Source organism: Cetorhinus maximus, unplaced genomic scaffold (genome assembly GCF_964194155.1).
Source record: "Cetorhinus maximus unplaced genomic scaffold, sCetMax3.hap1.1 HAP1_SCAFFOLD_1228, whole genome shotgun sequence".
Classification (NCBI taxonomy): Eukaryota; Metazoa; Chordata; class Chondrichthyes; order Lamniformes; family Cetorhinidae; genus Cetorhinus; species Cetorhinus maximus.
In genome coordinates this window covers 1-22279 of record NW_027597170.1, presented here as the reverse complement: position 1 = coordinate 22279, position 22279 = coordinate 1, and the positions used below count along the sequence as shown (strand labels likewise).

The window sequence follows — 22279 nt, the reverse complement described above, 5'->3', positions numbered from 1 at the left end:
TCTGCGCGTTCTGCGTGAACGAACTCGACTGGTCAGACCACATTTGGAATATTGTGAGCAATTCTGGGCCCCCGTCTCTCAGGGAAGGATGTGCTGGCCCTGGAGAGGGTCCCAGAGGAGGTTCACGAGAACGATCCCAGGAATGAAAGGCTTAACCTATGAGGAACGTTTGAGGACTCTGGGTCTATACTCGATTGAGTTTAGAAGGATGAGGGGGGGGATCTGATTGAAACTTACAGAATACTGAAAGGCCTGGATAGAGTGGACGTGGGGAAGATGTTTCCATGAGTAGGAGAGACCAGGACCCGAGGGCACAGCCTCAGAGTAAAGGGAAGACCTTTTAGAACAGAGATGAGGAGAAACTTCTTTAGCCAGAGAGTGGGTGAATCTATGGAATTCATTGCCACAGAAGGCTGTGGAGGCCAGGTCATTGAGTGTACTTAAGACCGAGATAGATAGGTTCTTGATTGGTAAGGGGATCAAAGGTGACGGGGAGAAGGCGGGAGAATGGGGTTGAGAAACTTATCAGCCATGATTGAATGGCGGAGCAGACTCAATGGGCCGAATGGCCTAATTTCTGCTCCTATGTCTTATGGTCTCTTATGGTGCCAAGCAACTGAACCCAGGCCGATGGTGGCCTTCTGCTCCACTCACTAGTCATGCAACCAATTGAGTTAAGCGATGTAGGAGGCAGGTAAGCTTTGGGGAAGAGTCAGGAGGTGAGTTACTCGCTGCACAATTCCCAGCCTCTGCCCTGCTCTTGTAGACACAGGGACAGAGGGACACAGGGACAGGGGTGGGCCATTCAGCCCATCGAGCCTTCTCCGCCATTGAATTGGCTCCTGGCAGGTCATCGACCTCTCCGCCACTTTCCCGCGCTACCTCCATATCCCTTGACGTCACTGGTCCCCAGAAACCCATCGACTTCTCTCTCGAACGTGCTCACTGACTGAGTTTCCACAGCCCTCTGGGGTAGAGAATTCCAAAGAATCACCCTGTGCTAGCTGCCAGCATCATCCAATGCAGAGGGACGTTACTGCAAGGTGTCCAAGAGGTCTTAGATGGGAAAATTGCGCCATTTCCCGGCCGTGCAAGTGACAAAATGGCGCCTCAGTTTTCTAGCCCCAAACCCCCGTGCCGATCTCCATCAAAGCTTGGACAACATTCAGGCTTGGGCTGACCAGTGGCAAGTAACCTTCAGGCCGCCCAAGTGCCAGGCAATGGCCATCTCCAACAAGAGCGAATCTAACCATCTCCCCTTGGCATTCAATACCATTACCATCGCTGAGTTACCAACTATCAACATCCTGGGGGTGAGGGTGGTTACCATTGACCAGAAACTGAGCTGAACCCCACCCCCACATAAATCCTGCACAATGGAGGTACACCAGATTAATCACTGGGGTGTTGGGATTTCTTATGAGGAGAGACTGGGGGGGGACAGGGTCTGTATTCCCTGGAGTTCCGAAGGATGAGGGGTAGCCTCACTCAAACCTAGGAAAATCTTACAGGGCGTGACAGGGTGGATGAAGGTTGGATGCACAATTTGGCTGGTGAGCCTAGAACTGGGGGGGACCGAATGTCAGGGTAATGGGCTGGGGTGAGGAAGGATTTCTTCACTCAGATGGGGTGGGGGGTGAATCTTTGGGATTCCCAGCCAAGAGGGTTGTGGAAGCTCAATCATTGGCCACGATCAAGAGTGAACATCTGGAGACTAATGACATCGATGCTTATGAAGATAGTGTGGGAAAGTGGCGGAGAGGTAGATGATCAGCCATGAGATAATCCAATGATGGACATAAGACCTAGGAGCAGAAATTAGGCCAATCGGCCCATCGAGTCTGCTCCGCCATTCAATCATGGCTGATAGGTTTCTCAACCCCATTCTCCCGCCTTCTCCCCGTAACTTTGATCCCCTTACCAATCAAGAACCTATCTATCTCGGTCTTAAATACACTCAATGACCTGGCCTCCACAGCCTTCTGTGGCAATGAATTCCATAGATTCACCCACACTCTAGCGAAAGAAGTTTCTCCTCATCTCTGTTCTAAAAGGTCTTCCCTTTACTCTGAGGCTGTGTCCTCGGGTCCTGGTCTCTCCTGCTAATGGAAACATCTTCCCCACGTCCACTCTATCCAGGCCTTTCAGTATTCTGCAATTTTCAATCAGATCCCCCCTCATCCTTCTAAACTCCATCGAGTATAGACCCAGAATCCTCAAACATTCCTCACATGTTAAGCCTTTCATTCCTGGGATCGTTCTCGTGAACCTCCTCTGGACCCTCTCCAGGGCCAGCACATCGCAGGAACAGGCTCGATGGGCTGAATAGCCCACTCCTGTTCCTGCATCCCTATGTCCCTGTGCCTACAAGAGCAGGTCAGAGGCTGGGAATTCTGCGGCGAGTAACTCCTCTCCTGACTCCCCAAAGCCTGACTACCCTCCACATTGCTTAGCTCAACTAGTCACATGACTAGTGAGATGACCATTAGGCCCCCAACTGCCTGGGTTCAATTGCTTGGAACGGTCTAGGTAGTTCATGTAGGGTTGACTCCTTAGCTTCTCCCATGCTTAAATTGGGTTGGGGGGGTGGTGGAGGGAGGTGGGGGTTGAGGATCAGTCTGTATAACCCATGTCCCTTGCACATTAGCCTGAGGCCCCTGTATCACGGGTCCACTGATATTATCACTATGCCGCCATCTCAGGCCGATAAGTGGCAGATGGAATTTAACCCTGAAAAGTGTGAGGTGATACACTTTGGAAGGAGTAATTTGACAAAGAAGTATTCAATGAACGGCATGACACTAGGAAGTTCTGAGGAACAAAGGGACCTTGGCGTGTGTGTCCATAGATCTCTGAAGGCAGAGGGATATGTTAGTGGGGTGGTGAAAGAAGAATATGCAGCACTTGCCTTTATCAATCGAGGCATAGATTACAAAAGTAGGGAGGTCATGTTGGAGTTGTATAGAACCTCGGTGAGGCCACAGCTGGAGTACCGGGTGCAGTTCTGGTCGCCACATTATAGGAAGGATGTGATTGCACTGGAGGGGGTGCAGAGGAGATTCACCAGGATGTTGCCTGGGATGAAACGTTTAAGTTATGAAGAGAGGTTGGATAGACTTGGGTTGTTTCCGTTGGAGCAGAGAAGACTGAGTGGCGACCTGATCGAGGTGTACAAGATTATGAAGGGCATGGACGGGTGGATAGGGAGCAGCTGTTCCCCTTAGTTGAAGGGTCAGTCATAAGGGGACACAAGTTCAAGTTGAGGGGCAGGAGGTTTAGGGGGGGGGATGTGAGGAAAAACATTTTTACCCAGAGGGTGGTGAGGGTCTGGAATGCGCTGCCTGGGAGGGTGGTGGAGGCGGGTTAGCCTCACATCCTTTAAAAAGCACCTGGATGAACACTTGGCATGTCATAAACATTCAAGGCTATGGGGCCAAGTGCTGGTAAATGGGATTAGGTAGGTAGGTCAGGTGTTTCTCACGTGTCGGTGCAGACTCGATGGGCCGAAGGGCCTCTTCTGCACTGTGTGTGTGATTCTGTGATCCTCCGATCTCTCCGGGACTTGGTCATTCTCTCCACGCATATTGCCGATCGTCTGTCTCCCTCTCTAACCCCGGAGAGATACTTCCATGTCTCCCTCGTAGATATTGACCAATTCCCATTGCCTGAAAACTGACCGATCCCCACCCCCAACCCCCAAGACCCCAGCTTTATGTTCAAGGGGTGAATCAAGGGTGGACCCCAGGAGACGGTTTCGCGCACACACAAAACAACCCGAGCTGGGGCGGGGTGGGGGGGAGCATTCGGCCTATCAAGACCGTCCCAGCGTTGAGCAGACCTGCACCCCACCCCCCAACTTTTTCGCATTTTCGTTCATGGGGTGCGGCTGTCGCTGGCCGGGTTTAGCGCTTTGTTGCCCATCCCTCGCAGGACCTTGAGAAGGTGCTGGTGAGTTGCCTTCTGGAGCCTCTGCTGGGGCGTGGGTACACACCCTCAGCGCGGTAAGGGAGGGAGGGAAGTCCAGGGTCTGGACCCAGAGGCAGCGAAGGGGACGGCCGATATCGTTCGAGGGCGAGTGACTTGGAAGGGGAACCGGACCTCACCCCCACCCCCACCCCCAGCACATCCACCACTCCATTCGCCCGCCCAGATTGTACATTCCGCACCATCGCTAGTGACTAGCGGCCCAGCACGCTTAAAGGGCAAGTGTAGACACTCGCGCACAGGAACTTGTGTAAAATAACACTGCTTACGTATGTACATAAGCATCTGCAGTGGCTGACTATGACTGTGGATATAAAATGATGCTGGGTGGATGGATGCAATGACTCCTGGACTCCAGTTTTGCTGAAATATATTCTGTAAGTTTTTTTTTTGTAGAATTCGCATTATGGGCAACTTTTGAGGGAATTTTAATTTCCAATGCATTACATGGTTCCTGAGGTCTGTTGGCAGTGTCGGAACTAAGCAGGCATCGCTGGGAGTGTTATGTGTATGTGTGTGCATGTGCTCAATTCATTTTAATACTGGGAGCAGGAAAAGGCAAAAACGACCCTGTACGCGCGGGCATTACCAGAGCACGTGGCAGTAGCCCCGTTCAATCGATCGCAGCTGATCCCGCTGATCCAGGCTCTCGCCGGACAGACCCACAGGTGGGCCTCGGCGCCGCTGCACTGGACCATGCTCAGCCAGATGGGTTTCTGGATGTCGGCGAACTGCGACGGGTCCATTTGCCCCTTGGCAAAACCGCAGCCAAGCTGCCTGCAGACCACCTGCACGTCCGTGATGCCCCAGAATTCGCCGCACACCGAACCCCAGGTTGCGTTGTAGTACACCTGAACGGTGCCCGAGCAGTCGTTCTCTCCGTTGACTAAGCGGAGTGCCACGTCATCTGCAAGAGAGGAAACACGTTAGCCCGGCCAGTTGGAAATTAGCCCTCTGGGGAGATGGTGGTGTAACGGTAACATCACTGGGCTAGTAATCCCAAAGTCCCAGGCTAGTGGTCTGGTGGACGTGAGTTCACCAGCAGCCAGTGGGGATTGATACTCAACTATTAAATCTGCAATTCTAAAGCTGGCCTCGTTGCTGTTAACCGTCTATCAGCAATTGTTGCAAAATCCTAATAGCCTTTAGGGAAGGACATGCGCTTTGGGTTTGGCCTACATGTGACTCCTACAGTATGGTTGCTTGAAATGTTCAAGGGATGGGCAGCTCTGACTGAGATGAATCCAAAATCTGCCCCTATTTCGCCTTATCCCTAGTACAGAAGTTTGGGGGGGCGGGGGGTGGAAAACACGAGTTATACTGCAACTAGAGTACTGGAGACAGTTCTGGTCACTATATGACAGGAAGTACGGTGCAAGTAAGGGGACTGAGGAAGGGAATTGGCATGTTGGTCTTTATCACAAGAGGATTCGAGTCGCAATTGCAGATGTTTTGCTGCATTTGTGCAGAGACACAATTGTGTCTTGGCTTGACCACACCTGGAGTATTGCCTAGAGCTTTGGCTTCCTTATCATCGAGTTATGCAGCACAGAAGCAGGCCCTTCAGCCCATCATGTCCATGCCAGCCATCATGCACCTAACTATTCTAACCCCATTTTTCCAGCACCTGCTACGGCTTTTCAAGCGCTCATCTCAACACTTCTTATGAAGGATGCAATTGCCATCGAGGGAGTGCGGCCGAGGGGCCACCGGACGAATTCCTGGGATGGCGGGATTGCCTCGTAAGGAGAGATTGAGGAGTCGGCGCATGTGCTCCATAGGGTTTAGAAGAATGAGAGGTGTTCTCATTGAGGGACCCAACATTCTTACAGGGATCAAGGGGGGGAGCTCAGGACATATTGATAAAGATGTCATGGACGCAACGCAAAGGGAGTGTTAAAGGCTAAAGAAGGTGCTGATAGCGCGTAAAGGTAAGATAGCAGAATGCGGTAATAGCAGTTCAACACGCTATACTAACACACTTAACACATTCAATGATGCAGGAAGGATGATTCCCTCTTTGCTAGGGAGGGCGGGTGTCTAGAACCAGGGGACACAGTCTCAGAACAAGGGGCTGGCCGTTAGGATTGAGATGTAGGTGAATTTCTTCACTCGGGGGGCGGGGTGGTAAGCCATTAGAATTCTCTACCCCAGAGGGCTGAGGAAGCTCAGTCATCGAGTATGTTCAAGGCAGAGGTTGATAGATGTCCAGGTACCAATGACATCAATGGATATGGGATTAATGCGGGGCAATTGTGTTCAGGTAGATGATCAGCCCTGACCTAGTTGAACGGCAGAACAAGCTCAAGGGGCAGAATGGCCTCCTCCTGCCCCTATTACCTATGTGACCCATATTTGCTTTCAATTGCTTTATCAACACAATGGGCCACCTTCAAAGGTATGTGAATTTGACCAGCAAGGTGTATCCTCCCACCAGGCGCTCAGCCTCGTACAATTCATCATATATTGTCTTCCTGTGTTAGTCCCTCCCAACCGCAGCACCGAACACGTCTCCAAATTCGATCCCATCTTCCATCGGTCTGCTCAATTCACCCTTCATCATCAAGAAGGCAAGAACTGGAAACAGAGCAGGCCATTCGGTCCATCGAGCCTACTTCATGGCTGATCCGCTTGTGGCCTTAACTCCATTTTCCTGCCTGCCCCCCACACACCACCACACCCCCCGCCCTCCCCCCACCCCACCCCACAATGATGCTTGACTCTCTTGCCATCCAAAAATCTGGTCTAACTCAGCGTTGGATATATTCAGTCAACCAGCCTCCTGTGCCCTCTGGGGAAGAGAATTCCAGAGACTAACTGAGAGAAGCAATTCCTCCTCACCTCCGTCTTAAATGGGAGACCCGTTAATGTTAAACCGTGCCCCCTGCTTCTCGACACCCCCGCGGGAGGCAAAAACCTCCCGGTGTCTACCTTGTCAATGCCCCCGCAGGATACCATGTGCATCAAACAGATCACCTCTCATTCTTCTAAAACCCAATGAGTATAGGCCCAACGTGCTCCACCTTTCCTCATAAGACAACCCTTTCATCCCAGAAAGCAGCCTAGTGAAAATTCTCTGCACTGCTCCCAATGTAAGTATACCCGTCCTCAGGCAAGGAGACCAAGGCTGTACACAATACTCCAGGTGTGGTCTCACCAATGCCCTGTACTGTTATACCAAAACTTCCCGACATTTATATCTCATTCCCCCTTGCAATAAAGGGCAAGTAACATTTGTTGCCACATCAGTGCCAGGCAATGACCATCACCAACAAGAGAGAATCTAACCATCGCCCCTTGACATTCAATGACGTGACCATCGCCGAATCCCCAACCCTCAACGTCTACAAGATGTGCTGCAGGAACCCACCAAGGCTCCTGAGGCAGCAGCTTCCAATCCCATCGAGAAGGACAAGGGCAACAGACACATGGGGAACCCCACCACCTGGAAGTCCCCCTCCAAGCCACTCACCATCCTGACTTGGATATATAATCAGCCGTTCCTTCACTGCCGCTGGGTCAAAATCCTGGAACTCCGTCTCTGACAGCGGTGTGAGCAATTCGGTCAATAACTGCTGGCCTTCCCGTTGACTTCCTATCTGCTATAGCTGCATGCTAACCTTGTGTGATTCACGGACTAGGAAACCAAGTTCCCTCTGTACAGTAGCATTCTGCAACCTCTCTCTATTTTGGTAATGTTTTGCTTCTCCATTCTGCTTCTAAAATGGACAACCTCACTTTGTACTCCGTTTGCCAATGTCTTGCCCACTCACCTAACCCTCGCAGACTTTTCGTTTCAGTCTGTTTTTAACCTCAGCAGCTTTGGCTGCAATGCAGTCAGTCCCTCCATCCAAGTCATTCATATCGATTGTAAATAGCTGAGGCCCCAGCAACGATCCCTGCGGTGCTCCACGAGTTATGGTTTGACAACCAGAAAATGGTCCATTTGTCCGGACTCCCTTGTTTCCTGTTAGTCAGCCAATCTCCTATCCATGCTAATATATCACCCTCTGCCCCCATGGTCTTTTACATTGCGCTCTTTATCAGGCACATTATCAAAATCCAAGGTCACCACATCTACTGGTTCCCCTTTACCGCCCCTGTTTGTTACATCCTTAAAGTGCTCCAATTCGTTTTTCAAAAACTATCTCCCTTTCGCAAAATCTTGTTGATTCTCCCGGATTGCATTATGATTATCTAAAGGCGTGCCTACTCAGTCATGGATTTCGCATTTCCCCAGCTGTTAAGACTAACTGGCCTGCAGTTCCCTGCTCTCAGCCTCCCTCCTTTCCGTATTAGTTGTGTTACAAATAGCCGTTTGGCGATACAGAACTTGAACATGTTGCTGAAAATAAAGACATGTTATCCATTCTTTACATCTCGCACTCCTCAGGGCAAATGTCCTGTTGGGCGCAAGATGAAATGTTTCAACAGAATATATTTTCTCAGCAAGTCTCACACTTTCGGCTTTCCAATCCGCTGGGGACTTACCAGAATCTAGGTGGAGCTTTGCAAGATTGCAACCAATCCAGCCACTATCTCTGCAGTCATTCCCTTTAGGATCATAGGGTGTGGTCCACCAGGTCCAGGAGCCTTGCCCTCCTGAAGTCTGCAACTATGCTAATGACTATCCGGGGATAAAGGTTAAACGGAGATCCATGGGAAATCAGAAGAACGAGGGGAGATCTTATTGAAACATGGAAGGTCTTGAGGGAATTGGAGCGAGCGGATACTGGGAGAATATTTCCTTTCATCTGGGAAACTAGAACGAGGGAACATGTTTCAAGAACACTAGGGTCTCTCTGTCAATTACAGAGAAAAGGGGGTGTTGTTTCCTCTCTCTGAGAGAAAGTAGAGTTCTCTTCCACAGGAGGTAGTGGAGGCTGGGCGTCAACATTTATTCAAGGCTGAGTTACATCGTTTTTTATGATGCGAGGGGGTCAAACATTAACGGGGGGTGGGGTGGGGGGGAAGACAGGAAAGTGGGAAATGACCAGTTGAACCATGATCTTTTGAGTGGTGTTGCAGGTTCAAAGGACTTACTCCTGCCTCCTAGGCCATATGTCCCTATGCTCACGCTTTCTAATGCCCCCCTCCTCAGTCTCTTCACTCCCGCTGATGCCAAGGCAGCTGAATATTAATATTGGGGCACTATATCGAACAATCTAACATACATGTTCCACGTATTGGACAGTACTTACTGCAGCCAATTCGGTATGAAGGTGTTTTTGCAACTGCATGAAATGGCTGAACTGCTGCCATCATTTCTATCACGATGATTGTCATCGAAACCCATCTGCTTTACTCATACCTTTAGGGAAGGAAACCTGCTGTCCTTACCTGCTCTGTCCTGCGTCTGATTCCTCAGGTACGGAGGCAGTCCATGTCCAAATGCAGCAGGACCTGGACCAATATCCGGACTTGTGCTGACAAGTGGCAAGTAGCACTCGCGCCACACAAGTGCCATCTCCAACACCAGAAAGTGCAGCCCATCGCCCCTGAACTTTCAATGGCACTACCATCGCTGAATCCCCCACCAACAACCTCCTGGGGGGGTTACCATTGACCAGAAACTGAACTGGGACCAGCCATATGAATACTGTGGCTACAAGAGCAGCTTAGAGGCTGGGAATCCTGCGGAGAGTCACTCACCCACTGACTCCCCCAAAGCCTGTCCACCATCCACAAGGAACAACTCAGGAGTGTGATGGAATACTCCCCACTTGCCTGGATGAGTGCAGCTCCCACAACACTCAAGAAGCTCGACACCGTCCAGGACAAAGCAGTCCCGCTTGATCGGCACCTCATCCACAAACATTCACTCCCTCCACCACCGACGCACAGTAGCAGCAGCGTGTGTACCATCTACAAGATGCACTGCAGGAACTCACCAAGGCTCCTTCCACAGCACCTTCCAAATCCATGACCTCTACCACCTAGAAGGACAAGGGCAGCAGACACACGGGGAACACCACCACCTGGAAGTTCCCCTCCGAGCCACTCACCATCCTGACTTGGAAATATATCGGCCGTTCCCTTCACTGTCGCAGAGTCAAGATCCTGGAAAACCCCTGACCCAGCCAGAGACGCCCACATGGAATAAGGAGCAGCCGGTGGTGCTCAGCGCTACTCACCGATCACCGTAAGGTATATGGGGTCACTGCGGGAGGAGTTGAAGTGCTTTCCAACGATGTCTGCCTGGTACGAGCAGGAGTAGTTGCCTTGGTCCTCTTTCGTGATGTGGTGAAGTTTGAAGTGGGAGCGGACCAGGCGCGAGGAAGCAATAGTCGTGCTGATGAAGTTCTGGTCGTTGTCCTTGTACAGGTAGAACTTGGCTCCCGAGAAGTAGTTGGGTGCCTCGCACAGGATCTCCACGGACTGTCCTTTCATTAACCTGCTGGAATCCCCGCTCACACTGATATCCGGCATCACGAGGTAATCTGTACCAGGAATCAGATGGGGAAAAGCATTATTCCGGTAAAAACACGTGGGATAAGCAGCCGAAAAAACGGGGCATTGTCAGAGATCCAAAATCTAGACAGATAGGTAGACAGATGGATAGACAGATAAATAGACAGATAAATAGACAGATGGATAGACAGATGGATAGACAGATAAATAGACAGATGGATAGACAGATAGATAGACAGATGGATAGACAGATAGATAGACAGATGGATAGACAGATAGATAGACAGATGGATAGACAGATGGATAGACAGATGGATAGGCAGATAAATAGACAGATGGATAGACAGATAGATAGACAGATGGATAGACAGATAAATAGACAGATGGATAGACAGATGGATAGACAGATGGATAGACAGATAAATAGACAGATAAATAGACAGATGGATAGACAGATGGATAGACAGATGGATAGACAGATAAATAGACAGATGGATAGACAGATAAATAGACAGATAGATAGACAGATAAATAGACAGATGGATAGACAGATGGATAGACAGATGGATAGACAGATAAATAGACAGATGGATAGATAGATGGATAGACAGATGGATAGACAGATGGATAGACAGATGGATAGACAGATGGATAGACAGATGGATAGACAGATAAATAGACAGATGGATAGACAGATGGATAGACAGATGGATAGACAGATAAATAGACAGATGGATAGACAGATAGATAGACAGATGGATAGACAGATAAATAGACAGATGGATAGACAAATAAATAGACAGATGGATAGACAGATTGATAGACAGATGGATAGACAGATAAATAGACAGATGGATAGACAGATAGATAGACAGATGGATAGACAGATTGATAGACAGATAAATAGACAGATAAATAGACAGATGGATAGACAGATAAATAGACAGATGGATAGACAGATAAATAGACAGATGGATAGACAGATTGATAGACAGATGGATAGACAGATAAATAGACAGATGGATAGACAGATTGATAGACAGATGGATAGACAGATGGATAGACAGATGGATAGACAGATGGATAGACAGATAAATAGACAGATAAATAGACAGATGGATAGACAGATAAATAGACAGATGGAGAGACAGATAAATAGACAGATGGATAGACAGATAAATAGACAGATGGATAGACAGATGGATAGACAGATAAATAGACAGATGGATAGACAGATTGATAGACAGATGGATAGACAGATAAATAGACAGATGTATTGACAGATAAATAGACAGATGGATAGACAGATAAATAGACAGATGGATAGACAGATGGATAGACAGATGGATAGACAGATAAATAGACAGATAAATAGACAGATAAATAGACAGATGGATAGACAGATGGATAGACAGATAAATAGACAGATGGATAGACAGATAAATAGACAGATGGATAGACAGCTTGATAGACAGATGGATAGACAGATAAATAGACAGATGGATAGACAGATAAATAGACAGATGGATAGACAGATTGATAGACAGATGGATAGACAGATAAATAGACAGATGGATAGACAGATGGATAGACAGATGCATAGACAGATAAATAGACAGATAAATAGACAGATGGATAGACAGATGGATAGACAGATAAATAGACAGATGGATAGACAGATAAATAGACAGACAGATAAATAGACAGATAAATAGACAGATGGATAGACAGATAAATAGACAGATGGATAGACAGATGGATAGACAGATGGATAGACAGATGGATAGACAGATGGATAGACAGATAAATAGACAGATGGATAGACAGATGGATAGACAGATAAATAGACAGATGGATAGACAGATAAATAGACAGATAAATAGACAGATGGATAGACAGATAGATAGACAGATGGATAGACAGATTGATAGACAGATAAATAGACAGATAAATAGACAGATGGATAGACAGATCAATAGACAGATGGATAGACAGATAAATAGACAGATGGATAGACAGATTGATAGACAGATGGATAGACAGATAGATAGACAGATGGATAGACAGATAGATAGACAGATAAATAGACAGATAAATAGACAGATGGATAGACAGATAAATAGACAGATGGATAGACAGATAAATAGACAGATGGATAGACAGATAAATAGACAGATGGATAGACAGATGGATAGACAGAAGGATAGACAGATAGATAGACAGATGGATAGACAGATTGATAGACAGATGGATAGACAGATTGCTAGACAGATGGATAGACAGATAAATAGACAGATGGATAGACAATTAAATAGACAGATGGATAGACAGATTGATAGACAGATGGATAGACAGATAAATAGACAGATGGATAGACAGATTGATAGACAGATGGATAGACAGATTGCTAGACAGATGGATAGACAGATAAATAGACAGATGGATAGACAGATAAATAGACAGATGGATAGACAGATTGATAGACAGATGGATAGACAGATAAATAGACAGATAAATAGACAGATAAATAGACAGATGGATAGACAGATAAATAGACAGATGGATAGACAGATAAATAGACAGATGGATAGACAGCTTGATAGACAGATGGATAGACAGATAAATAGACAGATGGATAGACAGATAAATAGACACATGGATAGACAGATTGATAGACAGATGGATAGACAGATAAATAGACATATGGATAGACAGATGGATAGACAGATAAATAGACAGATGGATAGACAGATGGATAGACAGATGGATAGACAGATGGATAGACAGATAAATAGACAGATGGATAGACAGATGGATAGACAGATGGATAGACAGATAGATAGACAGATGGATAGACAGATTTATAGACAGATGGATAGACAGATTGCTAGACAGATGGATAGACAGATAAATAGACAGATGGATAGACAATTAAATAGACAGATGGATAGACAGATTGATAGACAGATGGATAGACAGATAAATAGACAGATGGATAGACAGATGGATAGACAGATAAATAGACAGATGGATAGACAGATAAATAGACAGATGGATAGACAGATAAATAGACAGATGGATAGACAGATGGATAGACAGAAGGATAGACAGATAGATAGACAGATGGATAGACAGATTGATAGACAGATGGATAGACAGATTGCTAGACAGATGGATAGACAGATAAATAGACAGATGGATAGACAATTAAATAGACAGATGGATAGACAGATTGATAGACAGATGGATAGACAGATAAATAGACAGATGGATAGACAGATTGATAGACAGATGGATAGACAGATTGCTAGACAGATGGATAGACAGATAAATAGACAGATGGATAGACAGATAAATAGACAGATGGATAGACAGATTGATAGACAGATGGATAGACAGATAAATAGACAGATAAATAGACAGATAAATAGACAGATGGATAGACAGATAAATAGACAGATGGATAGACAGATAAATAGACAGATGGATAGACAGCTTGATAGACAGATGGATAGACAGATAAATAGACAGATGGATAGACAGATAAATAGACACATGGATAGACAGATTGATAGACAGATGGATAGACAGATAAATAGACATATGGATAGACAGATGGATAGACAGATAAATAGACAGATGGATAGACAGATGGATAGACAGATGGATAGACAGATGGATAGACAGATAAATAGACAGATGGATAGACAGATGGATAGACAGATGGATAGACAGATAGATAGACAGATGGATAGACAGATTTATAGACAGATGGATAGACAGATTGCTAGACAGATGGATAGACAGATAAATAGACAGATGGATAGACAATTAAATAGACAGATGGATAGACAGATTGATAGACAGATGGATAGACAGATAAATAGACAGATGGATAGACAGATTGATAGACAGATGGATAGACAGATTGCTAGACAGATGGATAGACAGATAAATAGACAGATGGATAGACAGATAAATAGACAGATGGATAGACAGATTGATAGACAGATGGATAGACAGATAAATAGACAGATGGATAGACAGATTGATAGACAGATGGATAGACAGATTGCTAGACAGATGGATAGACAGATAAATAGACAGATGGATAGACAGATAAATAGACAGATGGATAGACAGATAAATAGACAGATGGATAGACAGATAAATAGACAGATGGATAGACAGATGGATAGACAGATGGATAGACAGATGGATAGACAGATAAATAGACAGATGGATAGCCAGATGGATAGACAGATAAATAGACAGATGGATAGACAGATAAATAGACAGATAAATAGACAGATGGATAGACAGATGGATAGACAGATGGATAGACAGATGGATAGACAGATAAATAGACAGACAGATAAATAGACAGACAGATAAATAGACAGATGGATAGACAGATAAATAGACAGATGGATAGACAGATGGATAGACAGATGGATAGACAGATGGATAGACAGATAAATAGACAGATGGATAGACAGATGGATAGACAGATGGATAGACAGATAGATAGACAGATGGATAGACAGATTGATAGACAGATGGATAGACAGATTGCTAGACAGATGGATAGACAGATAAATAGACAGATGGATAGACAATTAAATAGACAGATGGATAGACAGATTGATAGACAGATGGATAGACAGATAAATAGACAGATGGATAGACAGATTGATAGACAGATGGATAGACAGATTGCTAGACAGATGGATAGACAGATAAATAGACAGATGGATAGACAGATAAATAGACAGATGGATAGACAGATTGATAGACAGATGGATAGACAGATAAATAGACAGATAAATAGACAGATAAATAGACAGATGGATAGACAGATAAATAGACAGATGGATAGACAGATAAATAGACAGATGGATAGACAGCTTGATAGACAGATGGATAGACAGATAAATAGACAGATGGATAGACAGATAAATAGACACATGGATAGACAGATTGATAGACAGATGGATAGACAGATAAATAGACATATGGATAGACAGATGGATAGACAGATAAATAGACAGATGGATAGACAGATGGATAGACAGATGGATAGACAGATGGATAGACAGATAAATAGACAGATGGATAGCCAGATGGATAGACAGATAAATAGACAGATGGATAGACAGATAAATAGACAGATAAATAGACAGATGGATAGACAGATGGATAGACAGATGGATAGACAGATAAATAGACAGACAGATAAATAGACAGACAGATAAATAGACAGACAGATAAATAGACAGATGGATAGACAGATAAATAGACAGATGGATAGACAGATGGATAGACAGATGGATAGACAGATGGATAGACAGATAAATAGACAGATGGATAGACAGATGGATAGACAGATAAATAGACAGATGGATAGACAGATAAATAGACATATGGATAGACAGCTTGATAGACAGATGGATAGACAGATAAATAGACAGATGGTTAGACAGATAAATAGACATATGGATAGACAGCTTGATAGACAGATGGATAGACAGATAAATAGACAGATGGTTAGACAGATAAATAGACAGATGGATAGACAGATTGATAGACAGATGGATAGACAGATAAATAGACAGATGGATAGACAGATGGATAGACAGATGCATAGACAGATAAATGGACAGATAAATAGACAGATGGATAGACAGATGGATAGACAGATAAATAGACAGATGGATAGACAGATAAATAGACAGACAGATAAATAGACAGATAAATAGACAGATGGATAGACAGATAAATAGACAGATGGATAGACAGATAAATAGACAGATGGATAGACAGATGGATAGACAGATGGATAGACAGATGGATAGACAGATGGATAGACAGATAAATAGACAGATGGATAGACAGATGGATAGACAGATAAATAGACAGATGGATAGACAGATTGATAGACAGATGGATAGACAGATAAATAGACAGATGTATAGACAGATAAATAGACAGATGGATAGACAGATAAATAGACAGATGGATAGACAGATGGATAGACAGATGGATAGACAGATAAATAGACAGATGGATAGACAGATGGATAGACAGATGGATAGACAGATGGATAGACAGATTGCTAGACAGATGGATAGACAAATAAATAGACAGATGGATAGACAGATAAATAGACAGATGGATAGACAGATTGATAGACAGATGGATAGACAGATAAATAGACAGATAAATAGACAGATAAATAGACAGATGGATAGACAGATAAATAGACAGATGGATAGACAGATAAATAGACAGATGGATAGACAGCTTGATAGACAGATGGATAGACAGATAAATAGACAGATGGATAGACAGATAAATAGACAGATGGATAGACAGATTGATAGACAGATGGATAGACAGATAAATAGACAGATGGATAGACAGATGGATAGACAGATGCATAGACAGATAAATAGACAGATAAATAGACAGATGGATAGACAGATGGATAGACAGATAAATAGACAGATGGATAGACAGATAAATAGACAGACAGATAAATAGACAGATAAATAGACAGATGGATAGACAGATAAATAGACAGATGGATAGACAGATAAATAGACAGATGGATAGACAGATGGATAGACAGATGGATAGACAGATAAATAGACAGATGGATAGACAGATGGATAGACAGATAAATAGACAGATGGATAGACAGATAAATAGACAGATAAATAGACAGATGGATAGACAGATGGATAGACAGATGGATAGACAGATAAATAGACGGACAGATAAATAGACAGACAGATAAATAGACAGTCAGATAAATAGACAGATGGATAGACAGATGGATAGACAGATGGATAGACAGATGGATAGACAGATGGATAGACAGATGGATAGACAGATAAATAGACAGATGGATAGACAGATAAATAGACAGATGGATAGACAGATGGATAGACAGATAAATAGACAGACAGACAGACAGACAGACAGACAGACAGACAGACAGACAGACAGACAGACAGACAGACAGACAGACAGACAGACAGATAGATAGATAGATAGATAGATAGATAGATAGATAGATAGATAGATAGACAGACAGACAGACAGACAGACAGACAGACAGACAGACAGACAGACAGACAGACAGACAGACAGACAGACAGACAGACAGACAGATAGATAGATAGATAGATAGATAGATAGATAGATAGATAGATAGATAGATAGATAGATAGATAGATAGATAGATAGACAGATAGACAGACAGATAGACAGACAGACAGACAGACAGACAGACAGACAGACAGACAGACAGACAGACAGACAGACAGACAGACAGACAGACAGACAGACAGGCCCCAGGCAGCATCTGTGGGGAGAATCACAGAGAAACCGTGCAAGGGAAGAGGGGGTGGTGGAGGCAGAGCTCAGCCTCCCTCTTCAGGTGGAAGATGGACCAGAGGAGAATGAGGGAGGACGGAGGGAGGCTTGAGCTAGTGAGCAAAACACTGCCATCACCAGCTACTGAGATTAACACACTCTACACCAGCCATCTGCTCGTCCCCAGTAAACCACTCTGAAATGCCGCGGCACATATATTTCCCTGGATAATTACTTCATCTAAACTGCTTCTTCTTAATAAATTAGTGAACTATCTTAAAATTAATTATGAATAGCCTATTACGTCTATTAGCTAATTACCTATTAGTTCATTGCGAATAGCCTATCTTTAGTGCCTGTCCATCCCCAATTCAAAATCCAACTGAACTTTCATCAAAGTATCTGGTTCCCTCCACTGGCAAGAAATTGTTGCATTTCCTGATGCTGCAAAGGGCATTAGACAACTTTGGATGCATTAGATGCAGAGCGCTGAGGAACAGTCACACGGACTCGAAATGTTAACTCTCTTTCTCTCTGTCTACACGTGCTGCAAGACCTGCTGACTTTGTCCAGCATTTTCTGTCTTCTTAAAAAAAAAAAATTCAGGTGCATTAGTTCTCCTTCAACACCCGCCTCCGATGGCGTAGATTGGTAGATCTGATTGAAACTTACAGAATACTGAAAGGCCTGGATAGAGTGGGACGTGGGGAAGATGTTTCCATGAGTAGGAGAGACTAGGACCCGAGGGCACAGAGTAAAGGGAAGACCTTTTAGAACAGAGATGAGGAGAAACTTCTATAGCCAGAGAGTGGTGAATCTATGGAATTCATTGCCACAGAAGGCTGTGGAGGCCAGGTCATTGAGTATTTAAGACCGAGGATAGATAGGTTCTTGATTGATAAGGGGATCAAAGGTGACGGGGAGAAGGCGGGAGAATGGGGTTGAGAAACTTATCAGCCGTGATTGAATGGCGGAGCAGACTCGATGGGCTGAATGGCCTAATTTCTGCTCCTTTGGTCTTATGGTTACTGGTCCAGTGATGGCTGCACTGTTCAAATCGCCATTATCCTCTTCAACACCCTCCTGGAGCATTCCAAGAACTCAGTGCCCCTCCGACAGCTGGTGCTACCACAATTTCCTCCATACTTGCCATTTGTGGCCGGGCACCCAAATGACCCTACCCACCCCCAACCCCACCCCTCCCTCTCAATCTCTCCCACCTCTCCACTCCCCACTCCTGTTTTCTGACTTCGGTAAAACATTGGTTTTGGGCACAACCCTTGTTGGCCTATCTTAACACCGTTGTGTGCTAAGGTGTCAAAACTGTGGTTGTGTTTGAGTAGCGCCACAATGGAGGAGATGTCACATGGGTCACCCGCTCTCCACCAATCGCGATCGAGTAGCAGGCAGAGCGCAGAAACTGGCGTCAGATGCAACGCCGCTTCTTATGACACTCGCTTAAAGCCTAGAGAGAGGCTCCTTCGGGAAGCCAATCACAGAAATGACTCTGGAACCAACCAATGGGAGATGGAAAGCCTCCACATTGCTGCCTCCATTTGTCTGGGGTGTGGGGGCTGTGGTTTCAGATGGATGTTTATGCATTGCAAGCAGGAAAGGCTGGCAGGAACAGGTAAAGGACAATCAGTAGGAAGGAACGTAGGATGTGAAGAAGACATAAGGGGGTGCGCAAAGCTAGGTTGAGTGAGCGGGGGCCGAAATTTGGCAGGTGGAGTATAATGTGGGAAAATGTGAACTCGTCCACTTTGGCAGCAAGGGTAGAAGCTTACGTTCCTCAGCGGCCCTCTGAACGTGGCCGGGCAAGCCATGGAGGTCAAGGGCGATTAGGATTGGGTTGGCCGTGTCGTCCAGACCCGGGTGAGGGGGACGCCAGATCTCCTTCCCCGAAAGGACGCTGGTGAACCAGATGGGATTTCGGGGCAATCAATGATTAGTTTCGAGGGTCACCCTTACTGGGAACAGCTTGATATTCCATCTTCAGGCACCTAACTCCATTTCCACCAGCTACCTGGTGGTATTTGAACCTACCTATCCTCAGAGCATTAGCCTGAATCTCTAACTCACTCCAAGGGGGTGGTGATGGCATAGTGGTACTGTCACTGGGCTAGTAATCCAGAGACACAGGGCAATGCTCTGGGGACCTGGGTTCAATGAAAAATCAGATGATGACGGTGAAACCATTGTCAATTGTTGCAAAAGCCCATCTGGTTCACTAATGTCCTTCAGGGGGAGGGAATCTGCCCTCCTTACCTGGCCTGGCCTACACGTAACTCCAGACCCACAGCAATGTGGTTGACCCTTAAATGCCCGAGGGTGAGAGTGTGGCGCGAGCTGCCTTCTGACGTGGTAAATGCGGGCTCACTCTTAAGTTTTAAGAATAAATCGGATAGATACATGGATGGGAGAGGTCTGGAGGGTTATGGACTGGGTGCAGGTCAATGGGACAAGCGGAATAATATTTTGGCACAGACTAGAAGGGCCGAATGGCCTATTTTTCTGTGCTGTAGTGTTCTATGGTTCTATGGATGATCAATAAATGCAGTAATCTTATAAAAAGGGCACCTTGTGGTGCAATTGTAATAAGGCTATTAATGTACATAACATAATTGGAAAACATTTTTCTTTTAAAATAGAGGTTTAGTCTGTGGGTGTGTCTTAATTGGATTAAAGCCGGCTAGTCTGGGTGCTTTGATGTGGACTAGTTTTGAGATATAAACAGGGCGGTAGAGGTGCATTTGCGTTTCTGAAAATAGAATTCAAGAAGTGGGGTGAATTCTGGCCCCTAGCTAGCAGAGACCAAGCAATATGTTTACATTACTAATAAAATAGGTACTATGAAAAGGGTTTTATTGTTAGAAGAGGCTGGTGATACAATGAGAATTTACATTCAACGGGTTGTGCTAGGTGTAACAAGACCACTGCCTTGTGCGTGTGCAGAGCAGGGGCAATGTGAGATCAAAAGCAGCTGTAAGCCTCCAACTGGCCCCACAGGAACCAAAGTGAAAATAACCTCATTTTGAATTTGTACGGTGAAAATGCTTTGCCTGGTGTCTGGCTAAGCCTATGGGTTGCTGTTGCCTTAATGGAGATTAGTTTGGGAGTTTGTTAAAAGTTTGATGATCGTAGCAATTTGCAGCCATGTGTATATATTTAACTTGGGCAAATTAATAAAAGGTTTCATTGAGCTTCATGTAAAACCTCTCCAGAACTGGTGGTCTGATTCTTGACTTTAGAGTCGCATCTCAAATGTAACACTTATAATGATAGGTAATGACAGTTCTTTAAAGTTTCCCTCTGGGATTTTTTTATTTTAAAATAACTCAGTTTTGTCAACTGCGTCAGTCATAATACAATGGACAACAGCCCTGCTGCTGCAGCTGTGGGTTCAGGACTCACTCCGCGTGTGTTCAGGACTTCGCCGCACTGATACTGGTCGAGTACCAGCAGGTAAACCCTTCCAGCCTGTGTAAGAGCGGGAGAGGTTCCCGGCCAACCACGGGGTAAGAACAAAATAGGAGCCTTCACCAGCCACTCTCCATAGCTACAACTGGTGCCATAACCGCTGGGGTACCGCGAGGGCGGCCAGTTGGCTGGGGTGGAGAGATGAGGGCTAACACCGGGGTTCAATCCCCCCCCACCCCACTCCAGCTGCCTGCCTCCGAGCTCCATCTCCGGCATCGGCTCTGGACAACTGGTCACCTCCCGACTGGGCACTTTACAGCCTTCCGGACTGAATATTGAGTTCGACAATTTTAGATCATGAACTCTCTCCTCCCTCCCCACCCCCTTTCCGTTTCTTCCCCCTCCTTTTTGTTTTTTCCAATAATTTATATAGATTTTTCTTTTCCCACCTATTTCCGTTATTTTTAAATGTATTTCCATCCATTGTTTTGTCTCTACCTTTTAGCCTTTTTCGATTCCTTCACCCCACCCCGTCCCCACTAGGGCTCTCTGCACCTTGCTTGTCCTGCTTTCTACCCTTAATGAGCACATTCCTTAGATAATATCCCCACCTTCAACACCTCTTTGTTCTTTTGTCTGTGACATCTTTTGGTTATCTCCACCTATCACTGGCCCTCTATCCAGCTCTACTTGTCCCCCCACCCCATTAAACCAGCTTATATTTCACCCCTTCTCTATTTTTCCTTAGTTCTGTTGAAGGGTCATGAGGACTCGAAACGTTAACTGTGCTCCTCTCCGCAGATGCTCCCAGACCTGCTGAGTTTTTCCAGGTATTTCTGTTTGTGTTTTGGATGTCCAGCATCCGCAATTCTTTGTCTTTATATCGGCTCTGGAGCTATGAGCTCTGTCCTGAAGGGAGGACGGCAATACAATTTAACATCAGGTCCCCTGTGGAGGGGAATGGCGGGAGGGGGGGCGGGGGAGAGAGGGAGAGGGGGAGGGAGAGAGGGTGGGAGAGAGAGAGGCGGAGAGAGAGAGGGAGAGGTGGGAGAGAGAGAGGGGGGGGGGAGAGAGAGCAGGGGAG

The 22279-nt window shown here is 45.5% G+C and overlaps 1 protein-coding gene across 1 annotated transcript; it reads right to left on the bottom strand.

Annotated features, from left to right (window-relative positions):
• Positions 1–4520: 4520 nt before the first annotated feature.
• On the bottom strand, positions 4521–10413 carry LOC144675932 (scavenger receptor cysteine-rich type 1 protein M130-like). Its single transcript, XM_078536453.1, has 2 exons — positions 10119–10413; positions 4521–4891 (listed from the first exon to the last, which is right to left on the bottom strand). The coding sequence occupies exons 1-2, from the start codon at positions 10411–10413 to the stop codon at positions 4521–4523; spliced, it is 666 nt and encodes a 221-aa protein (XP_078392579.1).
• Positions 10414–22279: the final 11866 nt, after the last annotated feature.